Source organism: Oncorhynchus tshawytscha, linkage group LG10 (assembly GCF_018296145.1).
Source record: "Oncorhynchus tshawytscha isolate Ot180627B linkage group LG10, Otsh_v2.0, whole genome shotgun sequence".
NCBI lineage: Eukaryota > Metazoa > Chordata > Actinopteri > Salmoniformes > Salmonidae > Oncorhynchus > Oncorhynchus tshawytscha.
Window position 1 is genome coordinate 7,358,967 of NC_056438.1, and position 25,288 is coordinate 7,384,254.

At 47.8% G+C, this 25,288-nt stretch overlaps 2 protein-coding genes across 2 annotated transcripts in view; both read left to right on the top strand.

Moving 5' to 3' along the window:
• LOC112259691 (gastrula zinc finger protein XlCGF57.1) overlaps nt 1–25,288 on the top strand; it is a 1,127,091-nt gene that overhangs the window by 26,956 nt on the left and 1,074,847 nt on the right. The window lies entirely within an intron of this gene.
• The window catches only part of exoc6b (exocyst complex component 6B), a 168,564-nt gene continuing 168,267 nt past the window's right edge, over nt 24,992–25,288 (top strand). The window contains 1 exon segment of the mRNA XM_042329384.1: nt 24,992–25,128. Coding sequence (XP_042185318.1) covers nt 25,040–25,128 — 89 coding nt within the window. The 5' untranslated portion in view covers nt 24,992–25,039.

The window sequence follows — 25,288 nt, forward strand, 5'->3', positions numbered from 1 at the left end:
AACATAAGATTCAACAACTGAGACATAAACTGAACAAGTTCCACAGATATGTGACTATCAGAAAATTGAACAATGTGTCCCTGAACAAAAGGGGGGTCAAAATCAAAAGTAACAGTCAGTATCTGGTGTGGTCACCAGCTGCATTAAGTACTGCAGTGCATCTCCTCCTCATGGACTGCACCAGATTTGCCAGTTCTTGCTGTGAGATGTTACCCCACTCTTCCACCAAGGCATCTGCAAGTTCCCTGACATTTCTGGGGGGAACGGCTCTAGCCCTCACCCTCCGATCCAACAGGTCCCAGATGTGCTCAATGGGGTTGAGATCCGGGCTCTTCGCTGGCCATGGCAGAACACTGACATTCCTGTCTTGCAGGACAGAACGAGCAGTATGGCTGGTGACATTGTCATGCTGGAGGGTCATATCAGGATGAGCCTGCAGGAAGGGTACCACATGAGTGAGGAGGATGTCTCCCCTGTAACGCACAGCGTTGAGATTACCTGCAATGACAACAAGCTCAGTCTGATGATGCTGTGACACACCGCCCCAGACCATGACTGACCCTCCACCTCCAAATCGATCCCGCTCCAGAGTACAGGCCTCGGTGTAACGCTCATTCCTTTGATGATAAACGCAAATCCGACCATCACCCCTGGTGAGACAAAACTGCAACTCGTCAGTGAAGAGCACTTTTTGCCAGTGACGGTGGGTTTGTGCCGATAGACGACGTTATTGCTGGTGATGTCTGGTGAGGACCTGCCTTACAACAGGCCTACAAGCCCTCAGTACAGCCTCTTTCAGCCTATTGCGGACAGTCTGAGCACTGACGGAGGGATTGTGCGTTGCTGGTGTAACTCGGGCAGTTGTTGTTGCCATCCTGAATCTGTCCCGCAGGTGTGATGTTCAGATGTACCGATCCTGTGCAGGTGTTGTTATACATGGTCTGCCACTGCGAGGTAAATCAGCTGTCCGTCCCGTCTCCCTGTAGCGCAGTCTTAGGCGTCTCACAGTACAGACATTGCAATTTATTGCCCTGGCCACATCTGCAGTCCTCATGCTTCCTTGCAGCATGCCTACAGCACGTTCACGCAGATGAGCAGGGACCCTGGGCATCTTTCTTTTGGTGTTTTTCAGAGTCAGTAGAAAGGCCTCTTTAGTGTCCTAAGTTTTCATAACTGTGACCTTAATTTCCTACCGTATGTAAGCTGTTAGTGTCTTAATGATCGTTCCACAGGTGCATGTTCATGAATTGTTTATGGTTCATTGAACAAGCATTGGATACAGTGTTTAAACCCTTTTACAATGAAGATCTGTGAAGTTATTTGGATTTTTATGAATTATCTTTAAAAGACAGTGTCCTGAAAAAGGGATATTTATTTTTGTTGTTGAGTTTATATGTTTACCCCCAAAAATATATGGAATTGGAAATGATGCTGACAATTACATTGATGGAAGCAACAATCTATCTGCAATATTAAAACCTCTTAAGGCTAGGGGGCAAAATTCAAAAGTTCGGATGACTGACATGCCCAAAGTAAACTACCTGCTACTCAGGCCCAGAAGGATATGCATATAATTGGTAGTATTGGATAGAAAACACTCTGAAGGTTCTAAAACTGTTAAAATAATGTATGTGAGTATAACAGAACTGATATGGCAGGCGAAAACCCGAGGAGAAATAATGTATGTGAGTATAACAGAACTGATATGGCGAAAACCCGAGGAGAAATAATGTATGTGAGTATAACAGAACTGATATGGCGAAAAACCCGAGCATTTTTTGGGGGGGATGTCACCACCTATTGAAATGCATGAAAAATGGTAGTTGTAATTTTTCAAGGTGGCTCTCATTTTGACTGTAGTCTTGTGGATGAGGGCACACACCTCGTTATTTATCTCCAGTATTGAACATACTACTAGTCTTAAATTTGATCATTTATTTACATATTATTATATTATATTAACCTAAGGTTTGATTATAAATGTTTTTTTTGACTTGTTTGGATGAAGTTAATTTTGGGATTCCTTTGTATGCATGTTGAACTCGTGGAACGGGTGGATTACTGAATCAAATGCGCCAACTAAACTGACTTTTTTAAAGAAGGACTTTATCTAACAAAACAACCATTTGTTGTGTAGCTGGGACCCTTGTGATTGCAAACAGAGAAAGATCAAAGGTAAGTGATTTATTTATGCGTGGCGCTGTCCTCAGATAATCGCATGGTATGCTTTCGCCGTAAATCTTTTTTGAAATCTGACAATGCGGTTGGATTAACAAGAAATGAAGCTTTTAAAGGATGCAGGACACTTGTATGTTCATGAATGTTTAATATTGCGATTTTTGTATTTTGAATTTTGTGCTCTGCAATTTCACCGGATGTTGGCGAGGTGGGTCTCTAGCGCCCAAAGAGATTCTATGACTGATCCACCCCCTAAAATATTATATACGCCCAATTTTTCAGTTTTTGATTTGTTAAAAAAGTTTGAAATATCCAATAAATGTTTTAAAAGAGAACACACGTGTTTAATGTTCTGAAACATTCAACAACCTCTTCTGAACTTGACGAACTGCTCACCAAGAGCAGAGCAGCATAACCGGTCCGGACAACCCTGTCTTGGCTGTGTGCTTAGGGTCGTTGTCCTGTTGGAAGGTGAACCCAGTCTAAGGTCCTGAGCAGGTTTTCACCAACGATATCTCAGTACTTTGCTCCGTTCATCTTTCCCTTGATCCTGACTAGTCTCCCAGTCCCTGCCACTGAAAAACATCCCCACAGCATGATGCTGCCACCACCATGCTTCACCGTACGGATGGTGGCAGGTTTCCTCCAGATGTGACGCTTGGTATTCAGGCCAAAGAGTTCAATCTTGGTTTCATCAGACCAGAGGATATTGTTTGCCTTTTGGCAAACTCCAAGCGATTTGTAATGTGCCTTTTACCGAGAATTGTCTTCCGCTGCAGAGATGGTTGTCCTTCTGGAAGGTTCTCCCATCTCCACAGAGGAATTCTCGAGCTCTGTCAGAGTGACCATCAGGTTCTTGGTCACCTCCCTGACCAAGGCCCTTCTCCCCTGATATCTCAGTTTGGCCAGGGGGCCAGCTCTAGGAAGAGTCTTGGTGGTTACAAACTTCTTCCATTTAAGAATGATGAAGGCCACTGTGTTCTTGGGGACCTTCAATGTGGCAGACACCTTTTGGTACCCATCCCCAGATCTGTGCCTCGACACAATCCTGTCTCGGAGCTCTACAGACAGTCCTGTCTCGGAGCTCTACAGACAATCCCTTCAACCTCATGGCTTGGTTTTTGCTGTGACATGAACTGTCAACTGTGGGACCTTATATAGACAGGCCTTTCCAAAATCACACCCAATCAATTGAATTTACCACAAGTGGACTCCAATCAAGCTGTAGAAACATTTCAAGGATAATCAATGGAAACAGGCTGTCATCACTTCCAAAGGTGCTTCAACTTAGTACTGAGTAAAGGGTCTGAATACTTATGTAAATGAAATATTTCTAAAAAATATATATTTTTTTAAGTTTTTTTTTTTTTGCTATGTCATTATGGGGTATTGTGATGTAGATTGATGAGAGAAAAAAATGTTTTAGTCAATTTTAAAATAAGGCTGTAACGTAACAAAATGTGGAAAAAGTCAAGGCGTCTGAATACTTTCCGAATGTACTTCCATTATTTTTTAAAACTGGTTCCCGGGGACCTTCAGACAAGTCTTGTGAAGCTTGTGGGCGTCCTAGAGCATAACAATCAACATGAAACTCATGAGAGTTTTACCTTTCCAGAGAGTTCGGACGTTACAAACAGAAGTTGGCAGTACGGAGCACCATTGTGTTCGTGAGTCTTATCATTCCAAATATTGGTCATAATAGTTTATAGGCCAAGCAGTTGGTAAGCTACAGACATCTTCGTGAGAAGACCAATTTTTCGCGATGTCTCCTGGTCGGACAAACACTGCTGTAGCTCTGCCACCTTCCACTACAGACGCAGAAGGGCAACTTCGGCAGACACGAAGCCCATGCTACGTCCCACTCCTGTGTTGTCTTGGCTGTGTGCTGTTGTCCTGGTGGAAGGTGACCCCAGTCGGAGGTCCTGAGCAGGTTTTCATCTCTCAGTACTTTGCTCCACTCATCTTTCCCTCGATCCTGACTAGTCTCCCAGTCCATGCTGCTGAAAAACATACCCGCAGCATGATGACGCCACCACCACCATAGCCCGTGATACATCCCAACAGATTTTTATGGGGATTATTATTATTAATTAAGTTCCCGCAGGGGCGCAGGCATCGACTCTATTAAAGACCGTCAACTTATTTGAGGGTGCTGTCTGGACCTCAAACCAACTGAAAACAAAAAGGACATTGTTGCAGTTCGTTTCATGGCCGGTGCGCTTACTTTGACAGCCATTTAAAAATATATATATAATCTACAAGCAACATGACAAAACTCTTAACTGTAAATTCCTTGAACTGGTTTCCTGTTTATTATCGCTTGTGGTTTCTAGCCAATCAAAGCAGTCGAGCATGAAGTAAAGCCGAACCCTAATGGACGAAACCATTGGGGAGCTGGTTTGCAAAATGCTATCATAACATGCAATTATAACATTTATAAAATGGTCATATATATGCTGAACTTTATTAGAAACAGGAATTCCTGGTCCTGTCACACCCTGACCATAGTTTGCTTTGTATGTTTCTATGTTTTGGTTGGTCAGGGTGTGATCTGAGTGGGCATTCTATGTTGGATGTCTAGTTTGTCTGTTTCTGTGTTTGGCCCTGATATGGTTCTCAATCAGAGGCAGGTGTTAGTCGTTGTCTCTGATTGGGAACCATATTTAGGTAGCCTGTTTTGTCATTGTGGGTTGTAGGGTGATTGTCTATGTTAGTTGCTTGTGTCAGCACAGTTCTTATAGCTTCACGGTCGTTATTCGTTTATTGTTTTGTATAGTTTGTTCAAGTGTTCTCTGTTTATTAAATTCACGATGAACACATACCACGCTGCATTTTGGTCCTCCGATCCTTCCAACTACTCTTCCTCTGACGACGAGGAGGAGGAGGACGACGATCGTGACAGGTCCTTTGTTTTAAGAATGTCTCCCAGGTGATGAGAGAATGTTCTGGACTGATGTTGTTGATACATTAAAACATGCATACTTTCCATGAAACTGTCTCCTTCCATCTGTTCAATATCTCATCAATTGTCTCATTCATGATGTTGAATCTTTTGAAAAGTAATTAATTTACAGTCGAATCCACTTTGTATGAGCTCAAAATCTGCTTTAAGGCAATTACAGTGTTTTTCCAGTCCTTATTCAAGAAGGAACAAAAGAATAGGAAATAAAAGTAACAAATAGAGCAGTAGTAAAATAACAATATTGTAGATATGGGGTACTGGTACAGAGTCAATGTGAGGGGGTACTGGTACAGAGTCAACGTGGGGTGGTACTGGTACAGAGTCAACGTGGGGGGTACTGGTACAGAGTCAACGTGGGGGGTACTGGTACAGAGTCAACGTGGGGGGTACTGGTACAGAGTCAACGTGAGGGGGTACTGGTACAGAGTCAATGTGGGGGGTACTGGTACAGAGTCAACGTGGGGGGTACTGGTACAGAGTCAATGTGAGGGGGTACTGGTACAGAGTCAACGTGGGGGGTACTGGTACAGAGTCAACGTGGGGGGTACTGGTACAGAGTCAACGTGGGGGTACTGGTACAGAGTCAATGTGGGGGGTACTGGTACAGAGTCAATGTGAGGGGTTACTGGTACAGAGTCAATGTGGGGGTACTGGTACAGAGTCAACGTGGGGGTTACTGGTACAGAGTCAATGTGAGGGGTTACTGGTACAGAGTCAACGTGGGGGGTTCTGGTACAGAGTCAACGTGGGGGGTACTGGTACAGAGTCAACGGGGGTACTGGTACAGAGTCAACGTGGGGGTACTGGTACAGAGTCAACGTGGGGGTACTGGTACAGAGTCAACGTGGGGGGGTACTGGTACAGAGTCAACGTGGGGGGTACTGGTACAGAGTCAACGTGGGGGGTACTGGTACAGAGTCAACGTGGGGGTTACTGGTACAGAGTCAACGTGGGGGGTTACTGGTACAGAGTCAACGTGGGGGTTACTGGTACAGAGTCAACGTGGGGGGTACTGGTACAGAGTCAATGTGGGGGGTACTGGTACAGAGTCAACGTGGGGGGTACTGGTACAGAGTCAACGTGGGGGGTACTGGTACAGAGTCAACGTGGGGGTACTGGTACAGAGTCAACGTGGGGGTACTGGTACAGAGTCAACGTGGGGGGGGTACTGGTACAGAGTCAATGTGAGGGGGTACTGGTACAGAGTCAACGTTGGGGGGGTAGTGGTACAGAGTCAATGTGGGGGGTACTGGTACAGAGTCAACGTGAGGGTTACTGGTACAGAGTCAACGTGGGGGTACTGGTACAGAGTCAACGTGGAGGGGGTTACTGGTACAGAGTCAACGTGGGGGTACTGGTACAGAGTCAACGTGGGGGGTACTGGTACAGAGTCAACGTGGGGGTTACTGGTACAGAGTCAACGTAGGGGTTACTGGTACAGAGTCAACGTGGGGGGTACTGGTACAGAGTCAACGTGGGGGTACTGGTACAGAGGGTGGGGTGGTACTGGTACAGAGTCAACGTGGGGGGTACTGGTACAGAGTCAATGTGAGGGGGTACTGGTACAGAGTTAACGTGGGGGGGTAGTGGTACAGAGTTAACGTGGGGGTTACTGGTACAGAGTCAATGTGGGGGTACTGGTACAGAGTCAACGGGGGGGTACTGGTACAGAGTCAACGTGGGGGTTACTGGTACAGAGTCAACGTGGGGGTTACTGGTACAGAGTCAACCTGGGGGGTACTGGTACAGAGTCAACGTGGGGGGTACTGGTACAGAGTCAACGTGGAGGGGGGTACTGGTACAGAGTCAACGTGGGGGTTACTGGTACAGAGTCAACGTGGGGGTTACTGGTACAGAGTCAACGTGGGGGGTTACTGGTACAGAGTCAACGGGGGGTACTGGTACAGAGTCAATGTGGGGGTACTGGTACAGAGTCAATGTGAGGAGTTACTGGTACAGAGTCAACGTGGGGGGTACTGGTACAGAGTCAACGTGGGGGGTACTGGTACAGAGTCAACGTGGGGTGGTACTGGTACAGAGTCAACGTGAGGGGGGTACTGGTACAGAGTCAACGTGGGGGGTACTGGTACAGAGTCAACGGGGGGGTACTGGTACAGAGTCAACGTGGGGGTACTGGTACAGAGTCAATGTGGGGGGTACTGGTACAGAGTCAATGTGAGGGGTTACTGGTACAGAGTCAATGTGGGGGTACTGGTACAGAGTCAACGTGGGGGGTTACTGGTACAGAGTCAATGTGAGGGGTTACTGGTACAGAGTCAACGTGGGGGTTCCGGTACAGAGTCAACGTGGGGGGTACTGGTACAGAGTCAACGTGGAGGGGGTACTGGTACAGAGTCAACGTGGGGGGGGTACTGGTACAGAGTCAACGTGGGGGGTACTGGTACAGAGTCAACGTGGGGGGTACTGGTACAGAGTCAATGTGAGGGGGTACTGGTACAGAGTCAACGTTGGGGGTAGTGGTACAGAGTCAATGTGGGGGTACTGGTACAGAGTCAACGTGAGGGTTACTGGTACAGAGTCAACGTGGGGGGGTACTGGTACAGAGTCAACGTAGGGGGTTACTGGTACAGAGTCAACGTGGGGGGGGTACTGGTACAGAGTCAACGTGGGGGTACTGGTACAGAGTCAACGTGGGGGGTTACTGGTACAGAGTCAACGTAGGGGGTTACTGGTACAGAGTCAATGTGAGGGGGTACTGGTACAGAGTCAACGTGGGGGGGTACTGGTACAGAGTCAACGTGGAGGGGGGTACTGGTACAGAGTCAACGTGGGGGTGGTACTGGTACAGAGTCAACGTGGGGGGTACTGGTACAGAGTCAATGTGAGGGGGTACTGGTACAGAGTTAACGTGGGGGGTAGTGGTACAGAGTTAACGTGGGGGTTACTGGTACAGAGTCAATGTGGGGGGTACTGGTACAGAGTCAACGTGGGGGGGTACTGGTACAGAGTCAACGTGGGGGTTACTGGTACAGAGTCAACGTGGGGGTTACTGGTACAGAGTCAACCTGGGGGTACTGGTACAGAGTCAACGTGGGGGGTACTGGTACAGAGTCAACGTGGGGGGTACTGGTACAGAGTCAACGTGGGGGTTACTGGTACAGAGTCAACGTGGGGGTTACTGGTACAGAGTCAACGTGGGGGTTACTGGTACAGAGTCAACGTGGGGGGTACTGGTACAGAGTCAATGTGGGGGGTACTGGTACAGAGTCAATGTGAGGAGTTACTGGTACAGAGTCAACGTGGGGGTACTGGTACAGAGTCAACGTGGGGGTACTGGTACAGAGTCAACGTGGGGTGGTACTGGTACAGAGTCAACGTGAGGGGGTACTGGTACAGAGTCAACGTGGGGGTACTGGTACAGAGTCAACGTGGGGGGTACTGGTACAGAGTCAACGTGGGGGGGGTACTGGTACAGAGTCAATGTGGGGGGTACTGGTACAGAGTCAATGTGAGGGGTTACTGGTACAGAGTCAATGTGGGGGGTACTGGTACAGAGTCAACGTGGGGGTTACTGGTACAGAGTCAATGTGAGGGGTTACTGGTACAGAGTCAACGTGGGGGGTTCCGGTACAGAGTCAACGTGGAGGGGGGTACTGGTACAGAGTCAACGTGGGGGTACTCGTACAGAGTCAACGTGGGGGTTACTGGTACAGAGTTAACGTGGGGGGGTACTGGTACAGAGTCAACGTGGGGGTACTGGTACAGAGTCAACGTGGGGGTAATGGTACAGAGTCAACGTGGGGGTTACTGGTACAGAGTCAACGTGGGGGTTACTGGTACAGAGTCAACGTGGGGGGTTACTGGTACAGAGTCAACGTGGGGGTTACTGGTACAGAGTCAACGTGGGGGGTACTGGTACAGAGTCAATGTGGGGGGTACTGGTACAGAGTCAATGTGAGGGGTTACTGGTACAGAGTCAACGTGGGGGTACTGGTACAGAGTCAACGTGGGGGTACTGGTACAGAGTCAACGTGGGGGGTACTGGTACAGAGTCAATGTGGGGGGTACTGGTACAGAGTCAACGTGGGGGGTACTGGTACAGAGTCAACGTGGGGGTACTGGTACAGAGTCAACGTGGGGGGTACTGGTACAGAGTCAATGTGGAGGGGGGTACTGGTACAGAGTCAACGTGAGGGTTACTGGTACAGAGTCAACGTGGGGGTACTGGTACAGAGTCAACGTGGAGGGGGGTTACTGGTACAGAGTCAACGTGGGGTGGTACTGGTACAGAGTCAATGTGGGGGGTACTGGTACAGAGTCAACGTGGGGGTTACTGGTACAGAGTCAACGTGGGGGTTACTGGTACAGAGTCAATGTGAGGGGGTACTGGTACAGAGTCAACGTGGGGGTACTGGTACAGAGTCAACGTGGGGGTACTGGTACAGAGTCAACGTGGGGTGGTACTGGTACAGAGTCAACGAGGGGGGTACTGGTACAGAGTCAATGTGAGGGGGTACTGGTACAGAGTTAACGTGGGGGGTAGTGGTACAGAGTTAACGTGGGGGTTACTGGTACAGAGTCAATGTGGGGGTACTGGTACAGAGTCAACATGAGGGTTACTGGTACAGAGTCAACGTGGGGGTACTGGTACAGAGTCAACGTGGGGGTTACTGGTACAGAGTCAACGTGGGGGGTACTGGTACAGAGTCAACGTGGGGGTTACTGGTACAGAGTCAACGTGGGGGTTACTGGTACAGAGTCAACGTGGGGGGTTACTGGTACAGAGTCAACGTGGGGGGTACTGGTACAGAGTCAATGTGGGGGTACTGGTACAGAGTCAATGTGAGGAGTTACTGGTACAGAGTCAACGTGGGGGTTACTGGTACAGAGTCAATGTGAGGGGGTACTGGTACAGAGTCAACGTGGGGGTACTGGTACAGAGTCAACGTGGGGGTTACTGGTACAGAGTCAACGTGGGGGTTACTGGTACAGAGTCAACGTGGGGGTTACTGGTACAGAGTCAACGTGGGGGGTACTGGTACAGAGTCAATGTGGGGGTACTGGTACAGAGTCAATGTGAGGAGTTACTGGTACAGAGTCAACGTGGGGGGTTACTGGTACAGAGTCAATGTGAGGGGGTACTGGTACAGAGTTAACGTGGGGGTACTGGTACAGAGTCAACGTGGGGGTTACTGGTACAGAGTCAATGTGGGGGGGTACTGGTACAGAGTCAACGTGGGGGGTACTGGTACAGAGTCAACGTGGGGTGGTACTGGTACAGAGTCAACGCTGGGGGTACTGGTACAGAGTCAATGTGAGGGGGTACTGGTACAGAGTTAACGTGGGGGTAGTGGTACAGAGTTAACGTGGGGGTTACTGGTACAGAGTCAATGTGGGGGTACTGGTACAGAGTCAACATGAGGGTTACTGGTACAGAGTCAACGTGGGGGGTACTGGTACAGAGTCAACGTGGGGGTTACTGGTACAGAGTCAACGTGGGGGGTACTGGTACAGAGTCAACGTGGGGGTTACTGGTACAGAGTCAACGTGGGGGTTACTGGTACAGAGTCAACGTGGGGGTTACTGGTACAGAGTCAACGTGGGGGGTACTGGTACAGAGTCAATGTGGGGGGGTACTGGTACAGAGTCAATGTGAGGAGTTACTGGTACAGAGTCAACGTGGGGGGTTACTGGTACAGAGTCAATGTGAGGGGGTACTGGTACAGAGTCAACGTGGGGGGTACTGGTACAGAGTCAACGTGGGGGTTACTGGTACAGAGTCAACGTGGGGGTTACTGGTACAGAGTCAACGTGGGGGTTACTGGTACAGAGTCAACGTGGGGGGTACTGGTACAGAGTCAATGTGGGGGTACTGGTACAGAGTCAATGTGAGGAGTTACTGGTACAGAGTCAACGTGGGGGTTACTGGTACAGAGTCAATGTGAGGGGGTACTGGTACAGAGTTAACGTGGGGGGTACTGGTACAGAGTCAACGTGGGGGTTACTGGTACAGAGTCAATGTGGGGGTACTGGTACAGAGTCAACGTGGGGGGGTACTGGTACAGAGTCAACGTGGGGGGTACCGGTTAGTCGAGGTGATTGAGGTAATACAGTGGGGAGAACAAGTATTTGATATCGATTTTGTTTTCCTACTTACAAATATCTCCGTCTCCTGGAGATGAACTTTGGTGTGAAAAGTGCAAATCAATCGCAGAACATCAGCAAAGCACCTTGTGAAGATGCTGGAGGAAAGAGGTATAAAAGTATCTATATCCACAGTAAAACGAGTCCTATATCGACATAACCTGAAAGGCCGCTCAGCAAGGAAGAAGCCACTGCTCCAAAACCACCATAAAAAAGCCAAACTACGGTTTGCAACTGCAAATCGGGACGAAGATCATACTTTTTGGAGAAATGTCCTTTGGTCTGATGAAACAGAAATAGAACTGTTTGGCCATAATGATCATCATTATGTTTGGAGGAAAAAGGGGGAGGCTTGCAAGCCGAAGAACACCATCCCAACCGTGAAGCATGGTGGTGGCAGCATAATTTTGAGGGGGTGCTTTACTGCAGGAGGGACTGGTGCACTTCACAAAATAGATGGCATCATGAGGAGGGACAATTATGTGGATCTATTGAAGCAACATCTCAAGACATCAGTCAGGAAGTTAAAGCTTGGTCGTTAAAGAATGGGTCTTCCAAATGAACAATGACCCCAAGCATACTTCCAAAGTGGTGGCAAAATGACTTAAGGACAACAAAGTCAAGGTATTGGAGTGGCCATCACAAAGCCCTGACCTCAAGCCCATAGAAAATATGTGAGCTGAACTGAAAAAGCGTGTGTGAGCAAGGAGGTCTACAAACCTTACTCAGTTACACCAGCTATGTCAGGAGGAATGGGCCAAAATTCACCCAACTTATTGTGGGAAGCTTGTGGAAAACTACCCAAAATGTTTGACCCAAGTAATACAATTAAGGCAATGCTACCAAATACTAATTGGGTGTATGTAAACTTCTGACCCACTGAGAATGTGATGAAAAAAATAAAAGCTGAAATGAATCTCTACTATTATTCTGACATTTCACATTCTTAAAATAAAGTGGTGATCCTAACTGACCTAAGACAGTGTAACGCACTTGGGCGTAGTGAGTGCGGAGTCAGAAGGTACAGAATAGTGCTTTATTTTACGCACAGGGAAAATCGTACACGCCACGATAGTCCAAAACCAGGACCTAACAAGTCTGGAGGGAAACCAAAAAACAACCAAAAAACAAAACGCACATATAAACACAGTGGGGGAAAACAAGCACAAAGAGCAGACCGGCCTACAGGCTTAAGTAGCCCAACTAAAAACCTAAACAAGAAACAGGTGTAACCAATAAGACAAAACCAACAGAAAAGGGAAAGGGATCGGTGGCAGTTAGTAGACCGGTGACGACGACCACCGGGCGCCACCCAAACAGGAAGAGGAGCCACCTTCGGTAGGAGTCGTGACAGACAGGGAATTTATATGAGGATTAAATGTCAGGAATTGTGAAAAACTGAGTTTAAATGTATTTGGCTAAGGTGTATGTAAACTTCGGACTTCAACTGTACATGTAGGTAGAGTCATTAAAGTGACTATGCAGAGATAATAACAGAGAGTAGCAGTGGTGTAAAAGGGGGGGGGACAATGCAAATAGTCTGAGTAGCCATTTGATTAGGTGTTCAGGAGTCTTATGGCTTGGGGGTAGAAGCTGTTTAGAAGCCTCTTGGTCCTAGACTTGGAGCTCCGGTACCGCTTGTCGTGCGGTAGCAGAAAGAACAGTCTATGACTAGGGTGACTGGAGTCTACCCTCTGTAGTGCCTTGCGGTCGGAGGCCGAGCAGTTGCCATACCAAGCAGTGATGCAACCAGTCAGGCTCTCGATGGTGCAGCTGTAGAACCTTTTTAGGATCTGAGGGCCCATGACAAATATTATCAGTCTCCAGAGGGGGAATAGGTTTTGTCATGCCCTCTTCACGACTGTCTTGGTGTGCTTGGACCATGTTAGTTTGTTTGTGATGTGGACACCATGGAGCTTGAAGCTCTCAACCTGCTCCACTACAGCCCCGTCGATGAGAATGGGGGTGTGCTCAGTACTCCTTTTCCTGTAGTCCACAATCCTCTCCTTTGTCTTGATCACGTTGAGCGAGAGGTTGTTGTCCTGGCACCACACTGTCAGGTCTCTGATCTCCTCCCGAGGCTGCCTCGTCATTGTCGGTGATCAGGCCTACCAGTATTTATGCTGCAGTAGTTAATGTGTCGGGGGGCTAGGGTCAGTTTGTTATATCTGGAGTACCTCTCCTGTCCTATTTGGTGTCCTGTGTGAATCTAAGTGTGCGTTCTCTAATTCTCTCTTTCTCTCTCTCTCTCTCTCTCTCTCTCTCTCTCTCTCTCTCGGAGGACCTGAGCCCTAGGACCATGCCCCAGGACTACCTGACATGATGACTCCTTGCTGTCCCCAGTCCACCTGGCTGTGCTGCTGCTCCAGTTTCAACTGTTCTGCCTTATTATTAGGACCATGCTGGTCATTTATGAACATTTGAACATCTTGGCCATGTTCTGTTATAATCTCCACCTGGCACAGCCAGAAGAGGACTGCCACCCCACATATGCTCTCTCTAATTCTCTCTTTCTTTCTCTCTCTCGGAGGACCTGAGTCCTAGGACCATGCCCCAGGACTACCTGACATGATGACTCCTTGCTGTCCCCAGTCCACCTGACTGTGCTGCTGCTCCAGTTTCAACTGTTCTGCCTTATTATTATTCGACCATGCTGGTCATTTATGAACATTTGAACATCTTGGCCATGTTCTGTTATAATCTCCACCGGCACAGCCAGAAGAGGACTGGCCACCCCACATAGCCTGGTTCCTCTCTAGGTTTCTTCCTAGGTTTTGGCCTTTCTAGGGAGTTTTTCCTAGCCACCGTGCTTCTACACCTGCATTGCTTGCTGTTTGGGGTTTTAGGCTGGGTTTCTGTACAGCACTTTGAGATATCAGCTGATGTACGAAGGGCTATATAAATAAATTTGATTTGATTTGTTGTGCCATCTGCAAACTTAATGAGGGTGTTGGAGTCGTGCCTGGCTGTGCAGTCGTGAGTGAACAGGAGGATAGAAGCTGTTTAGAAGCTCCGGTACCGCTTGCCATGCGGTAGCAGAGAGAACAGTCTATGACTAGGGTGACTGGAGTCTTCTTCTATACACTGCCTGGTATAGAGGTCCTGGATGGCAGGAAGCTTGGTCCTGTAGTGCCTTGCGGTCGGACGCCGAGCAGTTGCCATACCAGGCAGTGATGCTCTCGATGGTGCAGCTGTAGAACCTTTTGAGGATCTGAGGGCCCATGCCAAATCTTTTCAGTCTCCAGAGAGGGAATAGGTTTTGTCATGTCCTCTTCACGACTGTCTTGGTGCGCTTGGAACATGTTAGCTTGTTGGTGATGTGGACACCAAGGAACGTGAAACTCTCAACCTGCTCCACTACAGCCCCGTTGATGAGAATGGGGGCGTGCTCGGCCCTCCTTTTACCGTAGTCAACAATCATCTCCTTTGTCTTGATCACGTTGAGGGAGAGGTTGTTTTCCTTGCACCACACTGTCAGGTCTCTGACCTCCTCCCTATAGGCTGTCTCGTCGTTGTCCGTGATCAGGCCTACCACTGTTGTGTCATCTGCAAACTTAATGATGGTGTTGGAGTCGTGCCTGGGCGTGCAGTCGTGAGTGAACAGCGAGTGCAGGAGGGGACAGAGCACCTCACTCCTGAGGGGCCCCGTGTTGAGGATCAGCGTGGCGGATGTGTTGTTACCTACCCTTACCACCTGGGGGAGGCCTGTCAGGGAGTCCAGTATCCAGTTTGAGAGGGAGGTGTTTAGTCCCAGGGTCCTTAGCTTAGTGATGAGCTTTGAGACCACTGTGGTGTGAACAGGGATAATATCTCCAGATAACTGCATTCTCTAGTTTAGTGCACATTGTCCCATCAGTCCCAACCTGTTACAGTTATCAGGAGTCACCTGTGTTGCAATTTTATATATATATATATATATATATATATATATATATATATATACAGTACCAGTCAAAAGCTTGGACACCTACTCATTCAATGGTTTTTCCAACAAGTGCACAGCAAATGTGGGAACTCCTTCAAGACTGTTGGAAAATAATTCCAGGTGAAGCTGGTTGAGAGAATGCCAAGCGTGTGCAAGGCTGTCATCAAGGCAAAGGGTGGCTACTTTGAAGAATCTCAAATATAAATATATATTTTTGGGGGTTACTACATGATTCCATATGTGTTATTTAATAGTTTTGATGACTTCACTATTATTCTACAATGTAGAAAATAGTCAAAATAAAGAAAATCTCTTGAATGAGTAGGTGTGTCCAAACTTTTGACTGCTACTGTATTTAATTATTTATTATTTAATTATTTATCTACATATTATCTAATTATTCAAACTTTAATTCATTTTATTAATTTATATATTTTTTATTTGTGTTTCTTCCTCCAATATGATAATGAGGGGCTGTCAATCAAACATCTGTGGGTGGTATCTAACACGCCATTGGTTGATCAACGACTGCTTTTGCACCACCTATGTGAAATCGTACATCTGTGGGCGGTATCTAACACACCATTGGTTGATCAACGACTGCTTTTACGCCACCTATGTGAAATCGTCGAATCAAAACATAAAACAAGCTTAGCATTTTAGGTTCTGATGTTTTGTGCTCTGATGCGACCGTTGAACCGAGTTAATGAAGCATTTTTAAGTTATATTCTTCAAAAAGCAACGGGTGTAAAACATATATTTTTTTAAATGGATGTGGCAAATGCATAACGTCCCTTTAACATTTTCCTAATTAAACTTGTGTTGACCTGCTTCCTCGTTCTGAACTATTGTTCAACTTCGTATCAGTGCAGTAATAGCACCAAGCGACCACTAGATGGGGGTGTAGAACCACTACATAAGGAAGTGCGGTGTACTGTACTGTGTAGTACAGTAGTAGTCAACCCAGAACTAGGCTTCTGCAGCCACAGACGAGCTTTACAAGTCAACTCTGCATTACAAGCCGACATCTCTGCTGCCTTTTTACAGGGTAATTTAACTCACATTGCTGCTGTTGACTGAGGCAGGACTTTCTCATTAAGAGTGTGTGTTCACAACCAAAGAAGTGGATTTTGTCAATTAATTGTGAGTGTGTGCCTGTGGTAAGATGCAATGTGTCTGTGAGTCCTTGGCTGTTAGATCACGTTATCTGTGAACGGAGAAAGTGAGGGTGGAGTGAGAGAAAGAGTGAGTTAGAGAATAAGGCTTTTCCTCATTTGGGCAAAAAGCTCTCTCCTCGGTGACCCGGAAATCGATAACTGGTTGAGGAAGAGGGGGGTGGGGTTACTAAGTGTAAAAGGGGTGGTCAATTAAACAACTAAGGTGTCAATTCATTCAGTCCATTTGGGGAAAACATGCAGAAATTAACTGTGGACATGATATGAATATTTAAAATAAAATAAAAATGGAATCATCAGAGATATAAAAATAATTGAGAGAAGAGATGAATGGAGGAGATTCTCATTTGTGCAAAAGACCGTCCTCTCCTCCTCCGTCCTCTCTCCTCCATGACCTGAACAGTGGTCAAGGATATGTCCATTAGTTATTAGGAGAACAGAAGAGGCTCCTCCCCTCAACTCCTCCGTCCTCTCTCCTCCATGACCTGAACCGTGGTCAAGGATATGTCCATTAGTTATTAGGAGAACAGAAGAGGCCCCTCCCCTCCTCGATAGCCACGTTTCATCGAGGACAGTCGAGGATATCCTTCCTGTTTGGCCCTGTCCGGGGGTGTCCTCGGATGGGGCCACAGTGTCTCCTGACCCCTCCTGTCTCAGCCTCCAGTATTTATGCTGCAGTAGTTTATGTGTCGGGGGGCTAGGGTCAGTTTGTTATATCTGGAGTACTTCTCCTGTCCTATTCGCTGTCCTGTGTGAATCTAAGTGTGCGTTCTCTAATTTTCTCCTTCTCTCTTTCTTTCTCTCTCTCGGAGGTCCTGAGCCCTAGGACCATGCCCCAGGACTACCTGACATGATGACACGCCATGCTGCTGCTCCAGTTTCAACTGTTCTGCCTTACTATTATTCGACCATGCTGGTCATTTATGAACATTTGAACATCTTGGCCATGTTCTGTTATAATCTCCACCCGGCACAGCCAGAAGAGGACTGGCCACCCCACATAGCCTGGTTCCTCTCTAGGTTTCTTCCTAGTTTTCCAGCCTTTCTAGGGAGTTTTTCCTAGCCACCGTGCTTCTACACCTGCATTGCTTGCTGTTTGGGGTTTTAGGCTGGGTTTCTGTACAGCACTTTGAGATATCAGCTGATGTACGAAGGGCTATATAAATTGATTTGATTTGATTTGATTTGACAGTCGTGTGTTTTCTCCCTGAGTCTTTTGTGGAAGAGTTCTGCCACACCCCCTTTGAAGAGTTCTGCCACACCCCCTTTGAAGAGTTCTGCCACACCCCCTTTGAAGAGTTCACCCCTTTGAAGAGTTCTGCCCACACCCCCTTTGAAGAGTTCTGCCACACCCCTTTGAAGAGTTCTTTGAAGAGTTCTGCCACACCCCTTTGAAGAGTTCTGCCACACCCCCTTTGAATCAGATCTTGTTTTCTCTGAGAAACACATTGACATATTTAACAACGATATGCTCCTGTTTTATCTTTAAAATGTCTTGAACAACTAACTTAGTTTGGTTTTTTATAACTTTACACATATAGTTTGGGATCCACCCTTGTAAACTAATTTGCCTGGTTACTACATGATTCCATATGTGTTATTTCATCGTTTTGATGTCTTTACTATTTTTCTACAATGTAGAAAATAGTACAAATAAAGAAAATCACTTGAATGGGTCCAAACTTTTGACGGGTACTGTAAGTGTGGAAAATATAAAACTGACCCAGGATTAGCGACGAGGCACAACTTCACCATACACCACATAAACTGAACAAGGTGTCTGATAGGCTGTCAGAATGTAAAACATGCATCTGATTGGCTGTGAGAGAGGAAGTGAACTGCTGTTGGATGGAACAGGTTCTGACTAGAGGGAGTACGCCTACGACCCGAAGTTACTTATTCGTAGCAGGTCAGGAGATTTTACTCAGTGGGTTAGGATACGTAACGTGTTAGGTTAGGAGACATAGGTTAAGGTTAGGAAAGGGTTAGGGTCAGGGTCAGCTAAAATGCTGTCCTAACCTGCTACAAAAAAATAACTTCCTGTAGCTGTATGCCCTCTAGTCACAACCAATGGAACACTCAGCTCTGCACTGAGACGAATGATTGAAGGAGCTGTGTGTGTGTGTGTGTGTGTGTGTGTGTGTGTGTGTGTGTGTGTGTGTGTGTATGTGTGTGTGTGTGTGTGTGTGTGTGTGTGTGTGTGTGTGTGTGTGTGTGTGTGTGTGTGTGTGTGTGTGTGTGTGTGTGTGTGTGTGTGTGTGTGTGGGAAGCTCAAGCTCAAGCAGCGCTAACAACTGAGATGTTATCGGCCAATGAGAGGATTGCCAAGAATGGTTGGACTGACAGTCGATGGACTCGGGTTTGAGTCCCGGTCAGGGCTACCTGTGTCTTACCTCCGTGTGCTGGCTCGTGTCCAGACCCCCCCCTCCAGACAACAGGGCCACCCGGCACCTGAGGGCCTCCAGGTCAGCTCTAACCACCACCCCTTGGCCCCTCAGTAGAGTCAGACATCCAGCGCTCGAGACGATGCCTTCCAGGGCCTCGTCTACACAGCAGTCTACTGAGTTGAACAACTTCTGTTGGGGCTGTGAGAGAAGAGACAGGCCCAAAGCCTGTAGAGCATCAGATAGGCTACATAGTACACATACAAAACAGACAGGGGAGGTGGGAAGGATAGCCTTACAGGCAATTAGAATTGTCAGAAGTCACAGTCACAATATCATTTGATTTTATACTGTATAAAACAAGACAGTTTTAAGAGTCAGAAAATCACAGTAACAATAAACTTAAATTCTGTACAAAACAAGATAATGTAATACTGTATAAAACAATATACTGTAATACTGTATAAAACAATATACTGTAATTCTGTATAAAACAATATACTGTAATGCTGTATAAAACAATATACTGTAATGCTGTATAAAACAATATACTGTAATGCTGTATAAAACAATATACTGTAATGCTGTATAAAACAATATAATGGCCAGGTGTCTGACATGCACACGTAAATGGCCAGGTGTCTGACATGCACACATAAATGGCCAGGTGTCTGACATGGCCAGGTGCACATGGCCAGGTGTCTACATGGCCAGGTGTCTGACATGCACACGTACATGGCCAGGTGTCTGACATGCACACGTACATGGCCAGGTGTCTGACATGCACACGTACATGGCCAGGTGTCTGACATGCACTGACATACATGGCCAGGTGTCTGACATGCACACTGACATAAATGGCCAGGTGTCTGACATGCACACGTACATGGCCAGGTGTCTGACACATAAATGGCCAGGTGTCTGACATGCACACATAAATGGCCAGGTGTCTGACATGCACACATAAATGGCCATGGCCAGGTGTCTGACATGCACACGTACATGGCCAGGTGTCTGACATGCACACATAAATGGCCAGGTGTCTGACATGGCATGGCCAGGTGTCTGACATGCACACATGGCCAGGTGTCTGACACGTACATGGCCAGGTGTCTGACATGCACACATACATGGCCAGGTGTCTGACATGCACACATGCCAGGTGTCTGACATGCACACATAAATGGCCAGGTGTCTGACATGCACACGTACATGGCCAGGTGTCTGGCCAGGTGTCTGACATGCACACATGGCCATGGCACACATACATGGCCAGGTGGTGTCTGACATGCCAGGTGTCTGACATGCACAACATGGCCAGGTGTCTGACACATGCACACATACATGGCCAGGTGTCTGACATGCACACATACATGGCCAGGTGTCTGACATGCACACATAAATGGCCAGGTGTCTGACATGCACACATAAATGGCCAGGTGTCTGACATGCACACATACATGGCCAGGTGTCTGACATGCACACATAAATGGCCAGGTGTCTGACATGCACACGTACATGGCCAGGTGTCTGACATGCACACATACATGGCCAGGTGTCTGACATGCACACATACATGGCCAGGTGTCTGACATGCACACATAAATGGCCAGGTGTCTGACATGCACACGTACATGGCCAGGTGTCTGACATGCACACGTACATGGCCAGGTGTCTGACATGCACATGGCCAGGTGTCTGACATGCCAGGTGTCACAGGTGTCTGACATGCACATGGCCAGGTGTCTGACATGCACACAGGTGTCTGACATGGCCAGGTGTCTGACATGCACATGGCCAGGTGTCTGACATGCACACATGGCCAGGTGTCTGACATGCACACATACATGGCCAGGTGTCTGACATACATGGCCAGGTGTCTGACATGCACACATAAATGGCCAGGTGTCTGACATGCACACATAAATGGCCAGGTGTCTGACATGCACACATACATGGCCAGGTGTCTGACATGCACACATGGCCAGGTGTCTGACATGCACATAAATGGCCAGGTGTCTGACATGCACACTAAATGGCCAGGTGTCTGACATGCACATAAATGGCCAGGTGTCTGACATGCACACATAAATGGCCAGGTGTCTGACATGCACACATAAATGGCCAGGTGTCTGACATGCACACGTAAATGGCCAGGTGTCTGACATGCACACATAAATGGCCAGGTGTCTGACATGCACACGTAAATGGCCAGGTGTCTGACATGCACACGTAAATGGCCAGGTGTCTGACATGCACACGTACATGGCCAGGTGTCTGACATGCACACGTACATAAATGGCCAGGTGTCTGACATGCACACATACATGGCCAGGTGTCTGACATGCACACGTACATGGCCAGGTGTCTGACATGCACACGTAAATGGCCAGGTGTCTGACATGCACATACATGGCCAGGTGTCTGACATGCACGTAAATGGCCAGGTGTCTGACATGCACACATAAATGGCCAGGTGTCTGACATGCACACATACATGGCCAGGTGTCTGACATGCACACATAAATGGCCAGGTGTCTGACATGCACACATAAATGGCCAGGTGTCTGACATGCACACATAAATGGCCAGGTGTCAGGTGTCTGACATGCACACATACATGGCCAGGTGCACACATAAATGGCCAGGTGTCTGACATGCACACATAAATGGCCAGGTGTCTGACATGCACATACATGGCCAGGTGTCTGACATGCACACATAAATGGCCAGGTGTCTGACATGCACACATAAATGGCCAGGTGTCTGACATGCACACGTACATGGCCAGGTGTCTGACATGCACACGTACATGGCCAGGTGTCTGACCATGGCCAGGTGTCTGACATGCACACGTACATGGCCAGGTGTCTGACATGCACACATACATGGCCAGGTGTCTGCCAGGTGTCACATGTACATGGCCAGGTGCACACACATGGCCAGGTGTCTGACATGATGGCCAGGTGTCTGACATGCACACGTACATGGCCAGGTGTCTGACATGCACACATACATGGCCAGGTGTCTGACATGGCCAGGTGTCTGACATGCACACATACATGGCCAGGTGTCTGACATGCACACGTACATGGCCAGGTGTCTGACATGCACACATACATGGCCAGGTGTCTGACATGCACACACATGGCCAGGTGTCTGACATGCACACATAAATGGCCAGGTGTCTGACATGCACACATAAATGGCCAGGTGTCTGACATGCACACATATGGCCATGGCCAGGTGTCTGACATGCACACATAACATGGCCAGGTGTCTCATGCACACATACATGGCCAGGTGTCTGACATGCACACATAAATGGCCAGGTGTCTGACATGCACACATAAATGGCCAGGTGTCTGACATGCACACGTACATGGCCAGGTGTCTGACATGCACACATAAATGGCCAGGTGTCTGACATGCAGGTGTCTGACATGCACACGTACATGGCCAGGTGTCTGACATGGTAAATGGCCAGGTGTCTGACATGCACACATACATGGCCAGGTGTCTGACATGCACACGTACATGGCCAGGTGTCTGACATGCACACAGGTGTCTGACATGCACACATAAATGGCCAGGTGTCTGACATGCACACGTACATGGCCAGGTGTCTGACATGCACACGTACATGGCCAGGTGTCTGACATGCACACATACATGGCCAGGTGTCTGACATGCACACATACATGGCCAGGTGTCTGACATGCACACGTACATGGCCAGGTGTCTGACATGCACACATAAATGGCCAGGTGTCTGACATGCACACGTAAATGGCCAGGTGTCTGACATGCACACGTACATGGCCAGGTGTCTGACATGCACACAGGTGTCTACATGGCCAGGTGTGTCTGTCATGCACACATGGCCAGGTGTAAATGGCCAGGTGTCTGACATGCACACGTACATGGCCAGGTGTCTGACATGCACATGGCCAGGTGTCTGACATGCACACATACATGGCCAGGTGTCTGACATGCACACGTACATGGCCAGGTGTCTGACATGCACACATACATGGCCAGGTGTCTGACATGCACACGTACATGGCCAGGTGTCTGACATGCACACGTATGGCCATGGCCAGGTGTCTGACATGCACACGTACATGGCCAGGTGTCTGACATGCAGGTGTCTGACATGCACAGGTGTCTGACATGCACACGTACACGTAACATGGCCAGGTGTCTGACATGCACACGTACATGGCCAGGTGTCTGACATGCACACATAAATGGCCAGGTGTCTGACATGCACACGTAACATGGCCAGGTGTCTGACATGCACACATAAATGGCCAGGTGTCTGACATGCACACGTAAATGGCCAGGTGTCTGACATGCACACGTACATGGCCAGTTGGGAGTTGTGCCATTGCTTATGCTCTCAAAATGTCAGCGCTCGGAGAGAAGACACGTTACCGAGGTGAGCTGGACAATAATGAGATTGAGTTACGTCGGGAGGTAACTAGGCCGCTAGCAAAGCCTGGGAGATGAGGAATATTGGGAAAAGGAACACAGAAAGGAGGATTTAAAAGAAGGAGGAAGATGAAGAAAAAGAGGTGGCAGACGTTGAATTAGATGAAGATGAAGATAAAAAAATAAAAAATGGAGATGTGGAGGTGTAGAACACTGGGGTCAAGTACAAACAGAGTGAGATGTCCACCAGACAGAGTTCTGGAGGTAAAATAGAAGTGATGGGGGAGATTGAGGTGGAAGGTGTGGTGAGGAGCCCGAGCCTTGCATCAATTGACATGGTTATTACAAAGATGAGTTTGGCCCGGTGGGAGTGAGATTCTTGGAGAAAGCGGATCCAGGCCTTTTTGGCTGATCCATATGTGGTATCAGGTTGGGTTGAAAGCTGTTGGATACTGTTAAATCGATGAAGGTAACCCAAAATGGACTTTGTGATTTTGTTTGTGTTTCTTCCTCTCAGAGGGAGCGAGTGCTCCATGCCACGCAACTCGGGGCCAAGATCTGTGTTTCTTGATTTACGTTTAGGAACAGGGCATCATCGAAAGGAGTGATTTATGTGGAGGTGGAGCAATTGAAGTTGAAGATTCCTGGTGTTTGTGATGCCCGTCGTTTGGCGCGATGTAGGCCCGGTGGGGAGCGTGGTGAAACAGAGGTGTCACAGTCTGTCCTTTAGAGTTTTGAATCAGAGTCTTTACCCCGACAAAGTCATGTTAGGATATATCAGTTATCCTATCAGAGCTTTTGTGCCGAACCCACTGCGGTGTTTCAGGTGCCACGTTTATGGTCATGTTGCAGCAGTGTGTAGGAGCGGGAGATTCCAAGATGTGGGAAGTGTGCAAGAGGGCAATGGGACAGAAGATTGCGTAGTTTTGGTGGATAAAGTTGTGTGTGTCAACTGTAGTGGTGCCCATGTTGCTTGGGATGTCCGGTGAGAGAGAGGCAGGTTGAGGTGGCTAGAGTCAGAGTAGTGCAGAAGGTGTCGTATGCTGAGGCAGTGCAAAAAAGTAAATGGGTCAAGTGTGATAGTAGATTTGTGCCAGCAAAAAAAAAACGCCACCTGCTGGAGAAGACAGGTTTTGGGCCCAGTTATCCTTCTGGCTTTGCCTCTTTCTCACGCACGCCCACCTGCCACAGCTCGTGGTAAAAGTAAAACACGGACAGGATTTTCAAAAACACGGATTAGAAGTGTCACTTACCAAACTCCAACTTTATTGATTGGCAGCATTATTTATCAATGAACATGCAAAGGAAAGGGAACCGTAACATTGCTGCTATCTCGCTTGTATCCAATAATCCATGATTTATGGACGATAGGAGGAGTCCTACTGCCACCAAAGACTGACGTTTATGGTCAAAACAAGGAAATGTAAAGCCCCTTTACCATTATGATGGTCAAATAAGTGTATATCGAATCATATTTTTTTGTTGCATAAATCCATTATTATAAAGTGCACTTTTCTTTTTGCTCTCTTGGAAGTAGAAGAAGAGGGCAACTGGCTTTATCACGGGAAATTGGGCAAGTAGCTAGGAAAGGAAATGAAAGGGAATTAAACGGAGAGTCTTGTATCTGCGTTGTTTTTTTTTTTTGTTTGTTTGTTTGTTGGTGACGCAGGAACGGCGTCTCCTCTCTTGTCCCGGGGTGCGTATATTCCATTCCGACGCAAAAATGTTTCCTAAACTGAAGCAAACGGAACGAAACGGGGAGTTGTCAAAACCCTGACGTTGTCCAATAAGAACATTGGCTTGCTCTGTTTGCGTCGCTAAACGGGTTCCGTCATGAACACGCCCCCTGTGGTCTTGTTCGGGTAGGATATGGAAACATGGCGAGCGTTGAAATCGCAGCGGAACACGAACGTATCTTACGGGAGATAGAGAGCACAGACACGAACTGTATCGGACCGACACTCCGGTAAGAAAGAGTCCGGTAGTCGGGACGTAATTCTTGTTATGATTTGGTGTAAAAGGCTTTTTTATTTTTTATTTTTTTAAACCCCGTTACCGGGGAACAGTTGAAAGCGACTAGAGAGTCCATCTCTCCCCTTCGGCTAAGCTAACAACTCCTCTTCGGG